Source organism: Styela clava, chromosome 13 (genome assembly GCF_964204865.1).
Source record: "Styela clava chromosome 13, kaStyClav1.hap1.2, whole genome shotgun sequence".
NCBI classification, from domain to species: Eukaryota; Metazoa; Chordata; class Ascidiacea; order Stolidobranchia; family Styelidae; genus Styela; species Styela clava.
The window spans coordinates 15344148-15363058 of record NC_135262.1 but is presented as its reverse complement, the minus strand read 5'-3'; the positions used below and the strand labels follow the sequence as shown (position 1 = coordinate 15363058).

Sequence of the window (18911 nt, the reverse complement as noted above, 5' to 3'; positions counted from 1 at the left end):
AATTTCAGATGATACGAAATTTTGGTAGTGGTATGATTTATATTTTTTCTATTTTAATTGTTACTTGTGGGGAATTTTTTTAAAAATTTGAAACTGTTTAATCAAGAAAAAAAAGTTGGGGCAACTAATTCGACACTAAAATCTCGAAAATTGCGTACCACAGTATGATGACTAAGCCGGCTTTTCTCCCGGTACTGGTACTGAAGTATCCCCAGCAGCAGTAAAATGATAAGACAGATAAATTATAGAACTATGGTGATATACGGTTTAGTTACGAGGTCAGGTATGGGGATATTTAATGCGTTGGTGGTAGAAGCAAGAAATCCAACAATTCCCCCACAATATTCCAATTAACTAAGAATTGGAATTACATGGCTCTAAATTATCCATCACATATTTTACTACTTTAATCTGGATATGAACCGTCATTATAGGCCTAGTAAACTCGAATCTCAGAATCTGTAATGGATTGTCAGTTCTATGTAGTGACATTGCACTACCAATTGCTGAATTTTAATATGACTAAAACGTATTGTTTTTCTTATATTCGTATGGTTTAATGAAGCTGTTTTCATCAAAACTTCTTTGTAGCTATATAGCTCTTGCTTAATCTTTGCACAATACCAGCTAGTTTAAATCATGGTGTGTCACAGAAGACATTTTTGACATCTTGATGGAATCCTATACAAAATCATTTGTTTTACAAACACCCTTCAATAGACAAAAAGCACCATCAGTCTTTAGTGAAGATGTCTCACAAAAATCAAAGCTAAAGAATACACATGCATATAATATCAAAAGCAAGAGCTATGCAGGAGAAGGCACTTTTGCAGATGTATTGGAATACAATAAACATCTGGCTGCATTAAGAGATTTAGAGAAATTGAAGAATCAATATTATGATGAATATGTAGAGAAACTGGAACGAAAAGTTTCGAAACAAAGAAAGCATCTTCAAAAGAAAGATGCGTCAACAGAAAATGGAGAATATGGACATAAGTTACCACTGAAGACAAATAAACTACCTCACCATCGTTTACGCCATGATAGGGATTACATGCAAAAGGTTACAAAATCTAGGTTTTATCATCTTCTTGCTGCTCGAGATCTGATGCAACGTCGAGGTTTAATAAAAAATAGAACTGACGAAGATATCTTTTGGGAGAGAGCACTACATGATAACCATATATGGTCAAATCCACTGCCATCGGGACTTCCAGCAGACACTGTGACCAGAGTTATGGCAAATCGGTTCAGCTCAATGAGCACTTATAAAAAACAAAGAGATAATCAACATGTTACATTTGGCGATTCACCTTCAAGATCAAACAAAATAAGTGGTAATGAAACTGATCCTGATGAAATATTAAACCAAAAATTAAAAAAATTTAAAGTGAAAATGAAACTTCCAAAACTACATTCTTTGAGAAACATTACACCACTTCCACCAATTACACCATCTAGTAAAAATATACCAGACACAGAGAAAAAACTGAGACGTTTAGAAAAACTTCGATCAACAAAACATGCTTATGATCTTGCAATGGTTCATCATGCACTAACAAGAAGAATGATTCATGAACATGATTTATTAGCACAAAAAGAATCAAAATTTCTTTTACATGATATATTACCATCTATAGAAGATGTTAGCAAGAGAGAAAGGGAGGATGATCAACTTCAACATGCAGATAAGATTGAAGAACCACTTTTCATTACTGAGCCAGTGTATGGCAATGACCAAGTTCTAATACCTGATCTTGAATATAAATATGCATCAGGGCATGTAAGCCCAAAAAAGGATTCAAAATTGAAGAAAAAATCAGGTTCAAGGAATGGTAGTGAAGGGGAGAAAAAAATAAAACTAGAGGACACAGTGGAACAAACAACCTTTCCTCATCGGAACCATTTTGAAAATGCTATACCACTAAATTATACAATGATGCTAGAAAAAAGTAACCTGAAAGTTAGAGAATCAAAATCTCTTAGCTCAATGTGGGTTAATTATCTGGATTTTAAAGATAATGCATCAACATAAATTTAAAACATATTTTGGATTGAGGAAAAATTCGATTTTACAAATATTTGTATATTTATAATATAAAATTAAATATGGGTCATATCTGAAGATATCAGTCAGATATATATATATATATATATATATATATATGCATCATGCTTGGAAAGACAATTTTCTCTTTATTAATTATTTGAAATATTCTATGTTTAGAATGGATTTTGTACAAAACTTTTATACATGTGCTGTTCTGAATCGAATTTTTTTTTTATTAAACATAAATAATCGTATTTTTTGTAACCGTGTATGCCCCAATTGATATTGTTGATACTCTTGTTTTTTATAAATTTACACATTTTATATAATTGTATATATTACCTTAAAAGACAATACTGCTTATATATATTTCAAATGAAATTATGATACACTTTCATACAAGCACCTTTTTGATGAACATTTTGCATACTAATTAACATTCAACATTTTGGTGAAGATTTACTTTGCCAAATTATGTACATTTTGCCAAAAAGTTATGTAAAGATTTTTCACTTTCTGAATAATTGTGCCAAATGCTCAGTACCAATCATGAAAATTGTCTGAGATTTTTATTATTTTCATCATGCCTCTTACGCTACCTAATTTAAGGAAATTTTACCTAACTTACAATGCATTTTTTTGTTTTATGTTAATTGATTGAATAGGCCTATGTTATCTCATTTTTCCTATTACTCATTAGCTCTGTGGTAATTAATAACTAGGAGTTAATATCGAAATTACATATATTCTTTTATTTGTATGGCACTTTGAATAAAACTTTTATTGTGCTGTTTGTGGCATTATAGCAGGGATCGGCAATGTTTTCTTTCAAATGCACCAATTTGTAAAAAACAAAGTCAAAATCTGTTTCTACATACTCAACTAAATTTTACGACAAATCACTTAAGTTATTTTTAATACATACACACAAAAATATTCTCAATAGCATTGTATTTTAGTGGGTTCTCTGTCCTTGCTTCTTATCGCCTATAGCTTCGATGTTTGGCTTATATTTTGTGACATTTAGCTGATCACAAGCTTCGAAATTATCAGCTGTGGGACGACAGCAATGAGGGCTTGAGACGAACTTCATGTTAATCCGAATACAGGAAGCAAAGCTTTTGCTAAGTCCCTAAGATCACCAAAAGTGATATTGGTTTACTGTGTATGCTTAGTCAGCATTATTTCGCAATTCTTTGTTGTCATTGAGGCATATCCTTCTTACAGATGTCGCTGTTGAGTCATATAATACGATGTAATCATTGTAGTATCTCAGTGTTTATTTCGATTTTATTTTGTTCTTACTCTGTATGATCGAGTTTAATTAGGCAAATATCTAATACTCCATAGTTATTATGACATCCTGTATTTTATTTCTCAAACTTTGTTGTTCCTTTTTGTGATTGAGTCTAATCAAGTGAATGTTTAGGTAAATTTTCGTGGTCATTGTGGCATTCTTTTTGTTGTCCCTTTTATATATATGATTGTGTCGAATTTAGTAATTTAAGACTATATAATATTGAGTTGTTCGGTTGCTATATTTGCTGCTTCAATGCAGCTACAAGGTGTCGCTGACTGGATGACTCTTTGAGTCTTTCGCGATCCCTCGTCCATTGCAACAAGCCGATATCCGTCTTCGTAATTTGTTATATGTCTTTTTTTATTTTTTCAAATCGTATATTGGTATCGCATGACGAAAATAAAATCTGAATATGAATCTGATCCATTGGTAAAAGAGTTCATGCGCCTGGCGATACATTCTGTAACTTTGTAGTTACTATTTGATTGTACTGCGGATACCGGTAGCTTTTTTAAAAACGCTACTTTGTTTTTGGTGAGGCGAAACTGTCTTTTGAAGAGCTTCATTTTCCCAGTATTATCCTTGATTAATTTTTTATGTTTGGTCAAAATGACGTTTAATACTTGTGGCACGGTATACGCGATTTTCACAGAAGGGTGTACATACAGCCCTGTCAGTGCGGGAGGCAAACCCAAAATCGGTTGTTCACGAAATTGTCTCACATCTGATTTTGACCTCCTGGCTGCAAACATCACGGTTAAGTACGCAAATATCGACATGCCATAGTCATAGTCAATTTTATTTTTTCCAACCAGCGAAAAAATTAACATACAAAATTTAAAAAAAAATAAAATTCAACACACATTTTTACTGGGGAAGGAAAGCCGCGGGGAACCAAATTTAGTTATCGAGCAGCGACAACCAAGATTCGCCATCTTATTTGCTTTGGAATCTCGGAAGTTAAGTTTTCAGAATAAAATGTACCCGTTTGTAAATCCTATCCTACCGGATAAAACGTAGGGTATTCTCCGATTAACCGGGTAAACAAAGGTCTGATATGCGTAAGTAGCTGTGGATAGCCTGATTGCTATCACTCAGTAATCAGTAGTATATATTTCACCATACTTAAAATAGGCACGACCATACAAATTGCAATAAATTATGAATAGGCCATATTATTTCAGGGTAAAAGAGACGCGAGGAAACCAGTACTGGTTATCGAGCGGCGGCACCCATAAAATAAGTCCAACAACTATACTATATTATAAAGAAAAGTCAATCTAAGTATAAGTTAATTGAGAAAAAAAAACATACAATATCTCGAGGCGATCTGCTAGCAGCAGTCGCTCGCTTCAACAAAAGGAAAGACGACTCCGAACACAAACGAACAATAATGAAAATTTGATAATGACGATAATTTTGATAATTGAAATAAAACAGCAAATATAACCTTGTGTTTAGCCCCAAATGTGCATTCTTGTAATATTTGAACATTTTTAAACCACGTTTTTGAAAGAATGTTCCCGACGTCACATGCCGTGTAAAATCACCTCGCGTGCCGGTAACTAGAGTGGAGCACAGAGGTGGGCAAAGTTTTATGACCAGGTTTTTATTTGCCCACCTAGACTGGCGGGCCATGTGAGTGTGATGTAAAAAGTCATAATTTATTAACAGTGTTACATAAGCTAAATTGGAAAACAATGAACCTCGTGCCAAAACTAAATTGAATCGTTGTTGTGTTGGTGTCAAAAAGAATATGTTCTACAACGGCAGTCTTGTGAGCAATGCGCTTCTCCAAAATTAAGGAATTTCGATTCGAGAACCTTAGCAATGTTCTAATCTACCTACAGTTTTATCAATCGCATGTACGTTATGCTGTTTATTCTACAATCTACGGTACCCTGCATCGGTGAAATTTAGGGGAGAGTGGGGCACAGTGGCCCTCATTTTTTCTTTGGCGATTTTCGAACTATTTACTACGCTATTTCAACTTCTAAAGCATATGACTACATTGTAAGAGAAACGAACTTTTTATTTCTTACCAAAGAATTTGCTCAATGGGAATATTTTTCCTGTGAGCCAAGTTTTTAAAAAAAAAAATTTTGTCCCACTGTGCCCCGACGTCGGTATACAGTGGGACGGTGGTTGGGTCACAGTGGGACACTGAGAAGGAAATAATTTATAAAGAACAAAACACCATCAGGAAAGAAATTTTGCTGAAATATCGAGCCCTTATTCGTCCTTCAAAGCTACTGGATATTCCATTGTGTGAGATCTTCACTAAATCGGTAGTGTCTGGAAGCTCTTGCCGTGCCGCCAACTTTAACTGGAGCTTCAAGGCGACAGACTACATCTTCTTCATCCAGCCCGAATGTGCTTTCTTCATCTTTGGGGAAAACAAAAGCGGAATTTGTTGCTTTCGACTGGATTCTTTGCATAAATATAACTTCAAATTCCTTCTCGTCGTCGTCCTTGTCAAGAATTTTACCGACGTAATGCAACGCGTTTCCACCACGCCTTCTACTGAATTTAATAATGGCAAAATCCCCCACGGCTGCCACCCGATCTACACTATCGTCTACACGCGAATCAACTTCACTTTCCAGATCGCTATCGTCATTCAAGGGGACAGATGATTCATCACTGCTCGTTTCAGCAGGTGCCGCAGCCTTCTTTCGCTTGGGGTTCTTCTTAGAGCTTTTGATTTTGGATTGTGAGGTAGTCAATTTAGCTGTTAAAGCCTCTTTCACCGGCGTATCCGTGAGAACAAGCGTCTTTGAGCTCTTTCTCGCACACCTTTTTCTTCGCGGACAGGCTTTGTTGAACGGTCTGACATCTTCTGGTGAGAAATGTGCAGTAGTGCCGGAGGTCCCAGGCATAGAGCTTACATCGGCGTTGCTTGGCGCAGCCTGACACTCTTCGCTATCATCTACTTTTGGTTCTGGGCGATCTGTAACAAAGGAAGACAAGAACTCATGGTCGCCAAATATATCTCGATCAAACGGAAATATTCCAGACACCCGAAATCCCGACTGAATATTTTCAGGCGTGAACGCGCGAATGTATGCTGTTTTAGCAACTCCGGCGATATCGTATATCGTTAGAGTTTTGCCTGCATGTTCTGGAAGAGTTAGCCACGCATCAACGGCGTTATTGTAGTAATGTTTCAGCGGCCCGTATACAGACCTGTCCAGAGGCTGTAGTTTGTGACTACAGTGGGGTGGAAATGTGAGGAGAATCAGACCATTTTCCTTTGCGTAATTGAGAGAATCAATCGTGATGTGACTCTTGTGGTTGTCCATTAGTAATAGTGCGGGAGTTGAAGGTGTGCAGTTTGCATGTTTTACGAAATGTTTCATCCATGAAAGAAAGATTTCTGAATTTATCCAACCAGATTTGTTTGCAAACCCAGCTGCACCAAGTGGCGCACCTCTCAGCATATGTTCTCTGAAGTTGACTCTAGGAAAAATGAAGCACGGAGGTATGGAGTTTCCTAGTCCATTGACTGCTCCTATCATTGTCACAAGAAGTCCCCTTTCGGCCGAAGTAATTTTTCCCACTTGCTTTATACCTGTTTCGGCAATGATCTTGGACGGCACTTGAACGGTAGTTAACCCGTTTTCGTCCATGTTATATATGGAATTTGGCTCAAACTTGTTACGCTTCATAACGGAATCAAGGTTATCAAAGAATTCGCCAACATTTTTCCTGTTGAAACTGGTAGCTCTCGACAAACTTGTGGCTTCTGGTTTGCGCAGAGAGAGTTTAGGATGACGCTGCATGAATCCGTACAGCCAGTCGCTTCCTGCCCTACTGTTCTCAATCCATGACCGCGGAATATTTGTTCCATTTTTAACTGCCATTTTATACGCTAGCTCTCGAACCTCGTCTTTTCGAAGCCCGTAGTGGTGTCTGGATGCCTGTAGCAGATAACTCGAAAGCTCACCTTCTTCCTCATCCGAAAATATTCTTCTTACCGTGTAGTTAGGACGAAAATACTCGAGGCTATCTGAGGGCGCTGAGTCGGACACAGAACTTTCTGACATAAACTTCAGTTTTTTGACGTACCTTGATAGGGTTGTTTTGGGAATGGCATTTTCTCTTGCAGTTGTACGCAGTTTTTTGCCTTCATGAATCACCTGCTCTGCTGCTCTCTTCATTACCAATGGATCGATCTGTCCTATGGAGGTTTTTCCTTTTACGTGGCATTTTGCTAGTTGTTTATTTAAATCAATTAGGATTGCTTTGAAATAGGAAGACAATCCAACATTGCAACTAGCAAGCAGGAGCGGGGACAGAAGGTAGGCTACTCTAGGTCCCTCAAACCCTACAGAGCTGTGGAGGGGTTCAGTGGGACACATCCCAGTGTGTACTCGTGGTTGATGTCCCACTGTGCCCAAGCCCACCATTATGGGATAAATGACTCTCTCACGACAAGTAGGCTAGAGTGCCGATCTATCTTATACCCCGTCATAAGCCACTGTGGGGCACCTACCTGGCATGCCAATATGGGCGACAAAAGTCATGCGGGCTGCAGTTTAGAAGAAAAAAACTCCGGCAATTTATTTTTACTTTGGCCCCCTAAAAACAACGAAAGTCTCCTAACTTTTTCCAATACGACCTACCGGCGCAAATAAATTTCCTAAAGGACAGGCTTGACCGTGACTTTTTTCAGTTTGGTCACGTGCCCGGTACGACCACCGGTGTCGCTAGTGAGTGGATTGGACCACTATGCCCCATGGGCCACCGTGCCCCACTCTCCCCTATATTATTGTGAGCTGCTATAGCAGAAGCAGTATTTTGGAGAGTTGGCGCTTACAAACTGGCTCACATGTTCAAAAATATCATTTTAAACAATGAACCACATAGGTAAGTAAGTATTAGTGTAAAATAGAGTGTAGATAAAGATACACGAAGAAAATCTGAATTAAACAATATATATATAATATTAGTCTGATAAGGATCCCTGAACAAAAAATCAAAAACAGGGGAAGTAGGTAAACAAATTATTATATTAGAACTGAAATCACCGTGACCTAGATTGCGATCGATGGCCATGAAGGAATCAAGAAAATCCATGCTGCGATCAAAATAAAAACAATGGTAGAGAATTAGGAAGAAGAAAAAGATAAGAAAAGTGCCGCTAGATGTGTTCATAAGTTACTGACCGTTTAGTTGCTGCTTGCTCTACAACAGTGGTTTCACTTTTTTATGGCTCGTGAAGTCGTGGCCTCCTGGATATTTATATCACTCACAAGTCGCAACCCCCTGTGTATCATTCCTGTGGTATTTATAGTGTTTTATCGATTGTTAGATTCAAAATTCCATTATGTTCAAACAATTTCTGCTCAACAAAGTGGGAAGACCCTGTGAAATAATTTCATCAAGCAATGAAACTAGGAAGAACGGGAGTGAAGTAAAAAGTAAAATCAGTTTTGCGCCTAGCATTCTGGTCCCGCTCCAACTGCTCTGTGGCCCTCTTGGAGGCCACGAGCCCCCGGTTGGGAACCGCGGCTCTACAACATCCAATCGGGTAACATCTACTGGCTCAAGCCACGTCTAAGTAATGCACAAATATTTATTATTTATAGAACGATAAGGTTCCATTGTATATTACGAATTTAATGGTCAGATAACCGCTGGCCTTGATAAATCAAAAATCCTATATATATATATGTTTTATTTATTTTTTATGTATTTTTTTATTTGAACACCTGCCAAAATATGTATAGGTTTTTTTGTGTGTTTTTGTTCGAATCAATCACAATAAAAATGAATTCTTAACTCAAATATATTACATGTTTTATATTTTTGTAATCAATGATCAGTAGATACTAATGGGCTCAGCAATTTATTGTTGACTTGAACTACAATTGATATTATCATGGGTGTCTTAGCTGCATAGTTACTGAAATTGAAAATCTACGTTAACAATTCTTTCATAGTCAATGATAATGTCTATCCATTTTTTCGACATATTCTAGAAATATATTTGATAAGATATATAATATATGAAGAAACAATGGAACGAGGACCTATATAGATAACTGGTAAAACGGGTCACGATATTAAAAATAAATTATTGAAAACTTTATTTTGTATTATTTCCCGTGTTTTTGAATAAGTGGAGGTAAGTGGTGAAAAAAACAAAAAATATTATTTAATATATTAGAAATATATAGATTCGCAGATGAAGCCAATTGAACTTGACTCGGTACTCCTAATAATATGTCACCTGATACTGTATTCTGACTGAATCGATTGTGGTTGTTTAATCGTAATTAGCTCATAGACTTAAATTATAGAAAGTTTGATGTAGCTCAATGCATACTACACTGTTCGCGTAAACCTAAATTTTTAAACAACAAGTGAACCTGTGGATCGTTTTGTTATTATAATGATGTCGTTGTTGGTATGTTTTTATACTTTTTTTGTTGCTGTGAAAAATAATCATGTACCAATTGATTGGAAATTTTGAGTGTTGTTTCGAGACTTTGAAGTTATGTGTGATGTCGTTATCACAATTGAAAGTGCGCACCTGTAACAGGTTTGCAAAGTCGTTCAGATCCGGTACCGTACTGTTGACGTTTACCGTAAAAGATTTGATTTGGTCCTTTTGTTCATACATGTAATCGTTGCTCTTTGTTTAATTCAAAGCAAAATCACTCGCATCCTCCAGAACTAATGGCAATAAGCAACCATTATTATACGCTAATAATTAGCGAATTTCGTAAATTGAAAAAGATTTGATTTGGTCCTTTTGTTCATACATGTAATCATTGCTCTTTGTTTAATTCAAAGCAAGATCACGCGCATCCTCCAGAACTAATGGCAATAGGCAACCATTATTATACGCTAATAATTAGCAAATTTCGTAAATTGAAAGTCCAATCAAAATAGCAAACGGAAAGCAGAAGTGATTAGTAAAAATAGATCGCTTCATGTTTATTGGATTTATATTGAATATAACAGAATTTATGATTTTATGAACGAAAAAATAAAGTTATTTTCTCTTGTGTATTTCCAACTTGGCAAATAATTGTCTATGAGTCACAGTCTAGTGAAATCAAATAGCTTATGCCACTGCCAATACGAGAAAAATTTATTTGAAAAAATAAAAAAGAGCACAAAAGTCGACGAGTCTGCACGTATGTTTCCACACAATACACATACATAACGTCTTTCAGTGCTACCAGACCATGAAATGTATAAGCTATATACAGCATTATATCATGTACCGCGGGTGCGGTCGTCTATCAATAAATATTTATATTTGCATTCATGACTCAAGTCAGAAAAGTAGATAGCTTGAAGTTTTACCCTACTTTTTGGCCGTTGTGGGGTACACGCACCCCTTTAGATACATTTCAACTTTCTGGCTGGCGGATATTACATTTAGAATAAATAAAAGATGCGTCAACATCAGTTGCGTCCGACCCACCGAACAAATCATATACAAAATACAAATATAAAAGTTTCGCGAGGGGTTTCATAATCCAGCGATGGGTTCTAAATATGGAGAATATATATGCAACTGAATTTTAGTTACAACTCGCCTTTTTCTGTCAAACAGGGTAAAATTCTGAATTGCCAAAGGTGGAAAAACTTGCTTAAAAATCAGATTATAAATGAAAACGATCAAACTAATGAATCAATAATATGTCACCTTGTAGGCCTACTGTATTCTAAATGAATTGATCGTGGTCGTTTAATCGTAATTAACTCGTATGCCTAAATGACGGAAAGTTTGATGTATAGCTCTATACTTACTACACTGTTCGCGCAAACCTAAATTTTTTGACACTAAGTGGACCTATGGATCGTTTTGTTATTATTGGACGCGAAGTGGACATAACGTTCGTTTCAAAATTTTGTTGTTATTAGACACGTAGTGGACATAACGATCGTTTCAATATTATGTTGTTGTTGTTGTTCTTGTTCTTTGACACGTTTTTAAAAAATCACTTTTCTCTTCGAATACTGGACCAATTGCTTTGAAATTTTCAGTGGTTAAAGATAAAAATTTTCTCCAGAAGGCTATTACTTTTTTTTTCGCTATGACGACATCAAAATTATGTGACTCTACGTGTCCATATATTTGAGCATAGCTCTCTTGTTGTTATTGTTATTTGTCTCCGTCTCCATTTTTAAAAAATCGCTTTTCTCTTCGAATACTGGACCAATTGCTTTGAAATTTTCAGTGGTTGAAGATAAAATTTTTCTCCAGAAGGCTATTACTTTTTTTCGCTATGACGTCATCAAAATTATTGCCATTGGGCTACGTGTCCATATATTTGAGCATAGCTCTCTTGTTATGTTATGTTGTCGTTGTTAGTATTTTTTGATCTTGGTACTCCCCTTGTTGTTGTGAAAAAACCACGTAGGCTACCAATTGATTTGAAATTTTGAGTGTTGTTTCGAGACTTTGAAGTTGTGTGTGATGACTCCAACACAAGTGAAAAGTGCGCACCGTGTAACGAGTTTAGATCAGGTACAGTACTGTTGACGTTTACCGAAAAAGATTTGATTTGGTACTCTTGTTCATACATGTAATCATTGCTCTTTTGTTTAATTTGAAGCAAGATCATGCGCATCCCCAGAACTAAGAGAATTCTAATGATAGAATGGCAATAAGCGACCATTATTATAAGCTAATAATTAGCGAATTTTGTAAATTTAAAGTCCAATTAAATAGCATTAAAATGAGCTCTTTCCACGAAATTTTCTGTTGTATATTTCTGTCTTGGCAAATATTTGTCTATGGAAAATCGACAATATTTTATAGCACGGAGTCTATAGCTTCTAGGGTCTGCACGTATATTTCAACACCTTGCGCATACACAACGTGTTTCAGTGCTATCAGAACATAAAATGTATAGGCTATATACAGTATAATATTTACCGCGGGTGTGGCCGTCTATCAATAAATATTTGCACTCATTACTCAAGTCAGAAAAGTAGATAGTTTGAAGACTTGAAGTTTTGGCCGTTGTGGGGTACACGCAGCCCTTTAGATACATTTCAAGTTTTTGAGCGGCACTGTAGGATAAGCTGGCCCTACTCTCCGTATTATTACCCCAATACTTTTTAACGTAATTTAGTGCAGTAACCCTAACTAACAATTGTAATGTCGAAATTGTGTCAGTTGCAATGAATAGAATTAATACTAATGGCTCGGCAAGTAGCGCGTTGTCTGGCGGATATTACATTTTAGAATAAATAAAATATGAGATAACGTCAGTTGCGACCGACCTACCAAACAAGTCATATTTATACAAATAAAAATAAATTTGCTAAAAAATCAGATTGTAAATGAAAATGATCAAACTAATGGATCAATGTGAGAGGAATTGCCTATATTTCACGTGTATATTAATAAGAACGAAATTTTTCTTTGTTTTCGCTGACTTAACCGTTCAGTCATGCGATTTGAATCGCGTTATTGGCTCGAAACGTTGCCTTTTTATCCGTGTTAGTACTTTCACTCCATTGTTCTTTCTATTTATGTGCACGAAGCCGAACGAAACCACATTGACTATACAAGGGTAGGAAAGTTACTGCGAAGGGCGTCGACCAATATTATTTGCACGCCACGTTGAGATTTAATAAGTGTTTTTGTGCCAAATCTGCTAGATAAAGAAGATAACTCTTTTTATAGTTGTATATCGACAGCTCGCCCAATAGTATACGAGGACGGTTAGGCGATGACTTGAAGGTGTTTATAAGCAGGAGAATACTTCTGCGTTTAAGATTTAAACGATATAGATAAACATATAGGAGTAAGTAGATATTGAAGTAACTTCTTCTTTTACAGTTTATGTAACATATTCTTTGCTGCGATAAACAACTACACCATCATGGCGATGAAACCAGCATTCAATCCGGTAATTATTTGATTTATTCTTTTTGAATATTTTGGACATTTAAAAACTGGCATTTTATTTGTCATGTTTTGACTCATTTTGATTTTTTAAAGGAAACTGGGAGCGTATTAGATATTAATGGAATGTTTGTTGGGAAGACAATTCATGTCTATGGAAAATCTCATGAAGATGACAATGGCAGGTGAGATATTACATTTACATTGACTTCACGTTTACCGGCAGTTGGCGCACCGTGTCAAGCGTTTGAAATTTCTGAGCGCGACTCTCAGAAACTAGTCTGAAGGTCGTGGCCCCCTATATGATTATTTAAACCAACTATTGGCTATTTCTCCTTCCTAAGATTAATATGCAACTCCTTTTATATCCTTAAGTATAGTTTCTCGGTTCGTCGTTTCCCTTGACTGACTTCTGCTTCGCGTCTCTTTACAAACGGCCAGAGAAAGATTCCCGGGAAAAAAAGGAACATTAATTTTTCAAAACATCTTAAACGAAATGTTTGTGTGTTTTGAATCAATTCCCAAATGGCCAAACAGGTGTATATGAAACGTCATGAAGTAATGCAATTTTTATTAGGAAGGTGATTTTTATCTGACGCCATGAACTGCGCTATATATGAGCGTATTCGTGAACCAGATCTTAGAATTCAATCTTGGAAAAAAATGAAATGTAATAAAACTTTGAATTTTTTTTGAACGATCTGATTATACTGTGTTCATAATGCACTCTATTTCTTCCTATAATTCCGCGCTACAGAATTTTATTATCGTTAGTTGTTGTATTAAATTTGCTCTTGTTAACTTTAAGAATTGCGGTAAATCTTCTTTGTGGACCCGATGCTGACGACCAAATTGCTCTACACATCAATCCGCGTTTCGAACAACAAACTGTTGTAAGAAACACCCGGGATAGTTCGGGTTGGGGTGGGGAAGAACGAGATAAAGAATTTCCTTTCAAGAAACCCGGAAGGCAGTTTGCGATCTGGATCGTTTGCCGAGAGGAGCATTTTGAGGTTTGTTCCAAATAGAATACGGAATTTAAAAGCATGAAATACATCATCATCATCACCAAATCGTTATTTTAAAACTTTTTTCTTATGGCATAATGTCATTGATCTATTCCATTTCAATTTTATCTATTCATAAATTCGTATTAGTATCAGCGTAAAATGGATATATATTTTTCTATGTTGCCTTGCATTCAACGGAAAGGGAATATTAATGCCGTAGTTGATTCGAAATTTGCCATCGCCCGTATATGGAAAAAAGAGTCGATAATGAGAAAAATTTAGAACTATGAAATGTAACGATATTAATTTTGAGACACATTCAATAAGAACAATAAACAACGACGATAATATTTCGAAGAATATTCATCCAATATTCGTTTACATATTACAAAACCAAAAAAACTTCAAAATAATTGTAACGCATTTTAGATCTTCATCAATCGTTACAAACTATTTGCAACATACAAACATCGTATCCCGCTGAAGCTTATAACCCACGTTCAAGTGGCACAGAATTGTGATATCAGTCTTGTATGCTCTGGAATAAAAGGTTTGGTAAGTGAAATACGTATTTGCGTTTAATGTTCCGAGTATCTATAACTTTCTTGGAAATTACCTTCTGGGTCACTCACTAAATGTGCAAAATCAATTTAGAACTTAAGTATTGAAATGAGAGAAATTCAAACTACAAGTCATTACTACAATAAAAAAATAATTCTGGTCGACTACAATATAATCTAGTTTTTCTAAGCTGACCTGAACAGAAGCAAAAACAGACGATTTTGCCCCGATGTCCTTTAATTATGTTCTACACAAATTCACGTAAAGATATTTATATTTCATCTGTTTTTGTTTCTAGGACGTCCCTGTTCAAGTCTTTGATGAACCTGTGAGTATAATTGAAGCAACATGAGTTAGTCTCAAGTCTTTGACAAAATTTACATTTATTTCGGTGTTGGTGCTATTGAGGATTAAAGTAAGCTTCCAATACTTTACAAATAAGGAAACCTCGAGCATTGAAAACTTTCACGCACTAAATCGGACTCAAATTATGTGTTAAAGCGAAGAAATATACGTTTGGATATTATTAGCTGTCTCCTCTCCTTTACCATAGAAGTACAACCACAATTTTGCGTGTAATTTCACATTCCATTGCGAATAATACCATTCTTAAAACACATAAACTAATCCTTATTTTCATCATTAACCTTTTGCAACCGTTATGTTTCAGTCAGCTCCACTGAATATTGAGGTGCCATTTTTTAACATCAGAAATCATTCTGTTACCATCTATGGGAAGCCAAATGACTCTGACGGCAGGTAAGGCTGGGAATTTAAAATCAGCTAAATGGGGCTCTCACCTAACACCAAAAACACCAAATGGTTTGTGATGTGAACAATTCGTCTCTTTTATTATTTTATCCCCACGAGCAGAATCTCCTTGTAATTGTGCCATGTGCTATGCTTGTATCACGTAGTGCAAGATTCTGCCACCAGAATTTGTTTTACAGCTATCAAAAGTATGATTTCCCTATACTTAAATCTTTTTTTATCATGAGGTGGTAATAAAATAGTAGGCCTACATTATTAAACTGTCACAATAATAATAATTTTATTTCTTCAATTTGATTTAGGTTTACTGTCGATTTCTGTCAAGGTGACAAAATTCATTTCCATTTCAACCCAAGACTGAGTGAAGGTGAGATCGTACGAAATACAAAGGATGGAGGATGGGGATCTGAAGAACGGCAGTTGGAATTTCCGTTCCCGTTTGTCAAAGACGTTCCCTTCGTGGTAAGTTCTATTTTGAATATTCAATTCTATTTACAAATATATATATAAATCATTCTTGGTTTCTTGGTCTTGTTTTACACGTTTTCTTTTGCAGGCAAAAATAACAGCACGAAAGCATGGTTTTGACGTTGAGATAAATGGCTGTAGTGCATTCACTTACGCCAAGAGAATCAGATCATTGAAAGCTATACGTAACATCGGCGTCCATGGTGATGCGGAAATCATGAAAGTGGTTATTTCATAAAATGATATTTCGTCAATTATGCTCAAATAGAGAACTCTTCATATTATTTTGGAATCATAGTTTTGCTGACTACCGAAAAGTATATTATAATCCGCTCAAAAACGCATATATATTAGCAAACCGCTTTTCAATTTCAGTAGATTTTTTGTGCATGCTTTAAAAATTCCAAATTGTAAAACCAGGAAATTAAAAAGAAAACCGTCTAGTAATGCAATTCTGCAGCTAAATTGGTACTGGCACTGTTATGTCAAGTGTCGCCTCATATCAAGTTCGGTTGATTGAAGCGCTTAAATGGCTTTATACTTGTCTGAATAAACTGCAGGTCGAATTCCACGATTTCACCCTTTTGGGGGTGTGCTCGTTTTGCCGGCCTTTGTAGACCTTACGTTGGGTAAAGTCCTATATATAAACACTTTTAAAGATTAAAAAAAAACTTCAACTTGTTAGGGAGCCAGCATATGCTTCTTGTTTTAACATATAATAACTTTCAGTTTATACCGAGCCTTCTTCGAGAGCCGTAAGGGCTAAAAATGGTAAATCATCACATCTAACATGTATACATTCCAATTCATTGATATTCTTGATTGAACACGTTACTGTTGTTTTAAATTCCAGGCCATATCTATACCCATATCGCTTTTATGACAAATGTAGCTAATAAAAGATGTAGCAAATTATTGATTTTGTCGTAGAGGGCTGGGTAGGTACAGTTTTAGTGATACTTGGTGAAGGTGAAAGAACATTTAAGAATGAGAAATGATTGAAATATTCGGCGTAAGGTAGTATTTTTTGTTTCTGTGATATTAGTTTTATCACGATGCTAAAACCTTGCGCAGGCGAAGCGATGTAATGTGATTATAGTACACGAAATATTCCCTGACAACTATCAGAATATTATCTCTGTTTTTCTTTGCAATGCAGTATCTAGTGAATTTTTAAACCATTTTAGACTAAAATTTGATAAAGGGTTTATAGCTGATATGATACGTTAGCTCTTCGTCAGTCCCACTCAAATACCTGAAACTGATCATACAGCGTTCGCGGCGAGGAAAAACGTGTTAAATGAGGAGGGCGCTGTTGAGTAGAATGTTAATATGCTCGCTAGACATCCCTGCACATAAATAATTTGTTCGAGCCATATCACAGACTTTTTATTGATGAAAGTCAAAACGACATTCGTGACGACTGAAGGTGTTATATGCTTCAGAAATTTGCATATAGTCTCAGTCATTTTCTGTCATTGTCACATTGTCTGGTGTTGAATGAAAACTTACTACGAAAATTACTGAATGTATGTGATTGATATAGGAAATGGCACTATGTTATATATTTCAGCCCTATGCAATAGGTTATCTCTTAAACGCATGAAACAACTGCTTGTCTCTTGACTCTTCGGTTACCATCGGCTGAGTCTAAGCGCTGGCTACACGTTTTGTTACAAGTCTTTGAGTCTAGAATCCACGATCCTAGATGAATTGAGACTCAAATCCATGCCTTCGTTCTCTTTGAAGTTTAAATTTCAATTGATGTCACGCTGAATGTCTGTGAACATCAGTTTAATTTATTTTATCATTGTCACTAGGCTTGCACGTAATTGACAAAAATCAATTCCGTAATTACGGCCAAATCGATTACGTAATGACCCCGTAATTGCGAGATTTTTTTCACACATTTAAACCTATCATAACCACCAATTTAATCCACTTTTATTCCGAATGGGACATCGAAGTTTGGTTTTCATATTCCCGGCAGTACTACACGCCGGCAACAGATGTTAAAGACAAATATCAAGGAGTGAATTCAAAATAATTTTATTCTGATTTTTATCCTTTGTATTAGCTTTGATTTTTTTTATCCACTATATCACCAAATTTTATGCGATCAATTTTATCATTACCAACACTGGTAATATATTTAAGAAACGATAGTTCACTTTTTTAAAATCGTATGAACGTATTAATACGACTTTCTTATTAAATAAAAATTCCGGGTTGCTAATTTATTAATCAACTACAAGCGTATTCTCTCGTTTGATTATACTTTCGCTTGCCTGGCGACGAAGACTTGTTATTTCACCGTTTTTTACAATATCCGACTTTACTACTTAGTTAGCATTTTATAATAATTATTGATGCCGACTTATTGACGATATTCCGAATTCCATGCTTCATTTTACATTAAATCATTTCGCGGCCTAAAAGTTATAACATTATTTGCGATAAATTTAGATCAAATATTAATTATTTGCGCATTATTTAAAATACCGTACTTATATGACATGCCTTCTCCGAAAATACAAAGTTATATCGCAAAACAATGCATTTTGTGACATTTATTTTGCACTCATGAAAATATTAATTTATTTTTCTAACTCAAGTCGACAATCCTATTTGCCAAGATTGACACAAGTTTGGTCGAGTGCCGGTGGTATTCGAGTCGACGATAAATCAAAATAAGTTTGCCGCATTTGGTAAAGACAGGTAATCATATTTGGCCGACATATTGCGAGGCATTGTGAAAAACATATTGAGCAATGCCAAGGACAGATATACAACGATAAAATCGGTAACAGAACATCAAGATTTTATAATAGAAAATGGATCTCGCGCAGAATAAACACGTGAAATCCC

The 18911-nt window shown here is 35.7% G+C and overlaps 2 protein-coding genes across 2 annotated transcripts; both read left to right on the top strand.

Moving 5' to 3' along the window:
* The first annotated feature begins 59 nt into the window (after positions 1–59).
* On the top strand, positions 60–2725 carry LOC120333210 (uncharacterized). Its single transcript, XM_078119545.1, has one exon. It carries the CDS (start codon positions 674–676, stop codon positions 2036–2038), a length of 1365 nt encoding a protein of 454 aa, XP_077975671.1. The 5' UTR covers positions 60–673; the 3' UTR covers positions 2039–2725.
* A 10355-nt stretch (positions 2726–13080) lies between these two features.
* On the top strand, positions 13081–16958 carry LOC120332704 (galectin-9-like). The gene is made up of 8 exons (XM_039400007.2): positions 13081–13237; positions 13330–13418; positions 14042–14246; positions 14673–14798; positions 15103–15132; positions 15475–15563; positions 15878–16037; positions 16132–16958. Exons 1-8 carry the CDS (start codon positions 13211–13213, stop codon positions 16279–16281), a joined length of 876 nt encoding a protein of 291 aa, XP_039255941.2. The 5' UTR covers positions 13081–13210; the 3' UTR covers positions 16282–16958.
* The last annotated feature ends 1953 nt before the right edge of the window (positions 16959–18911 follow it).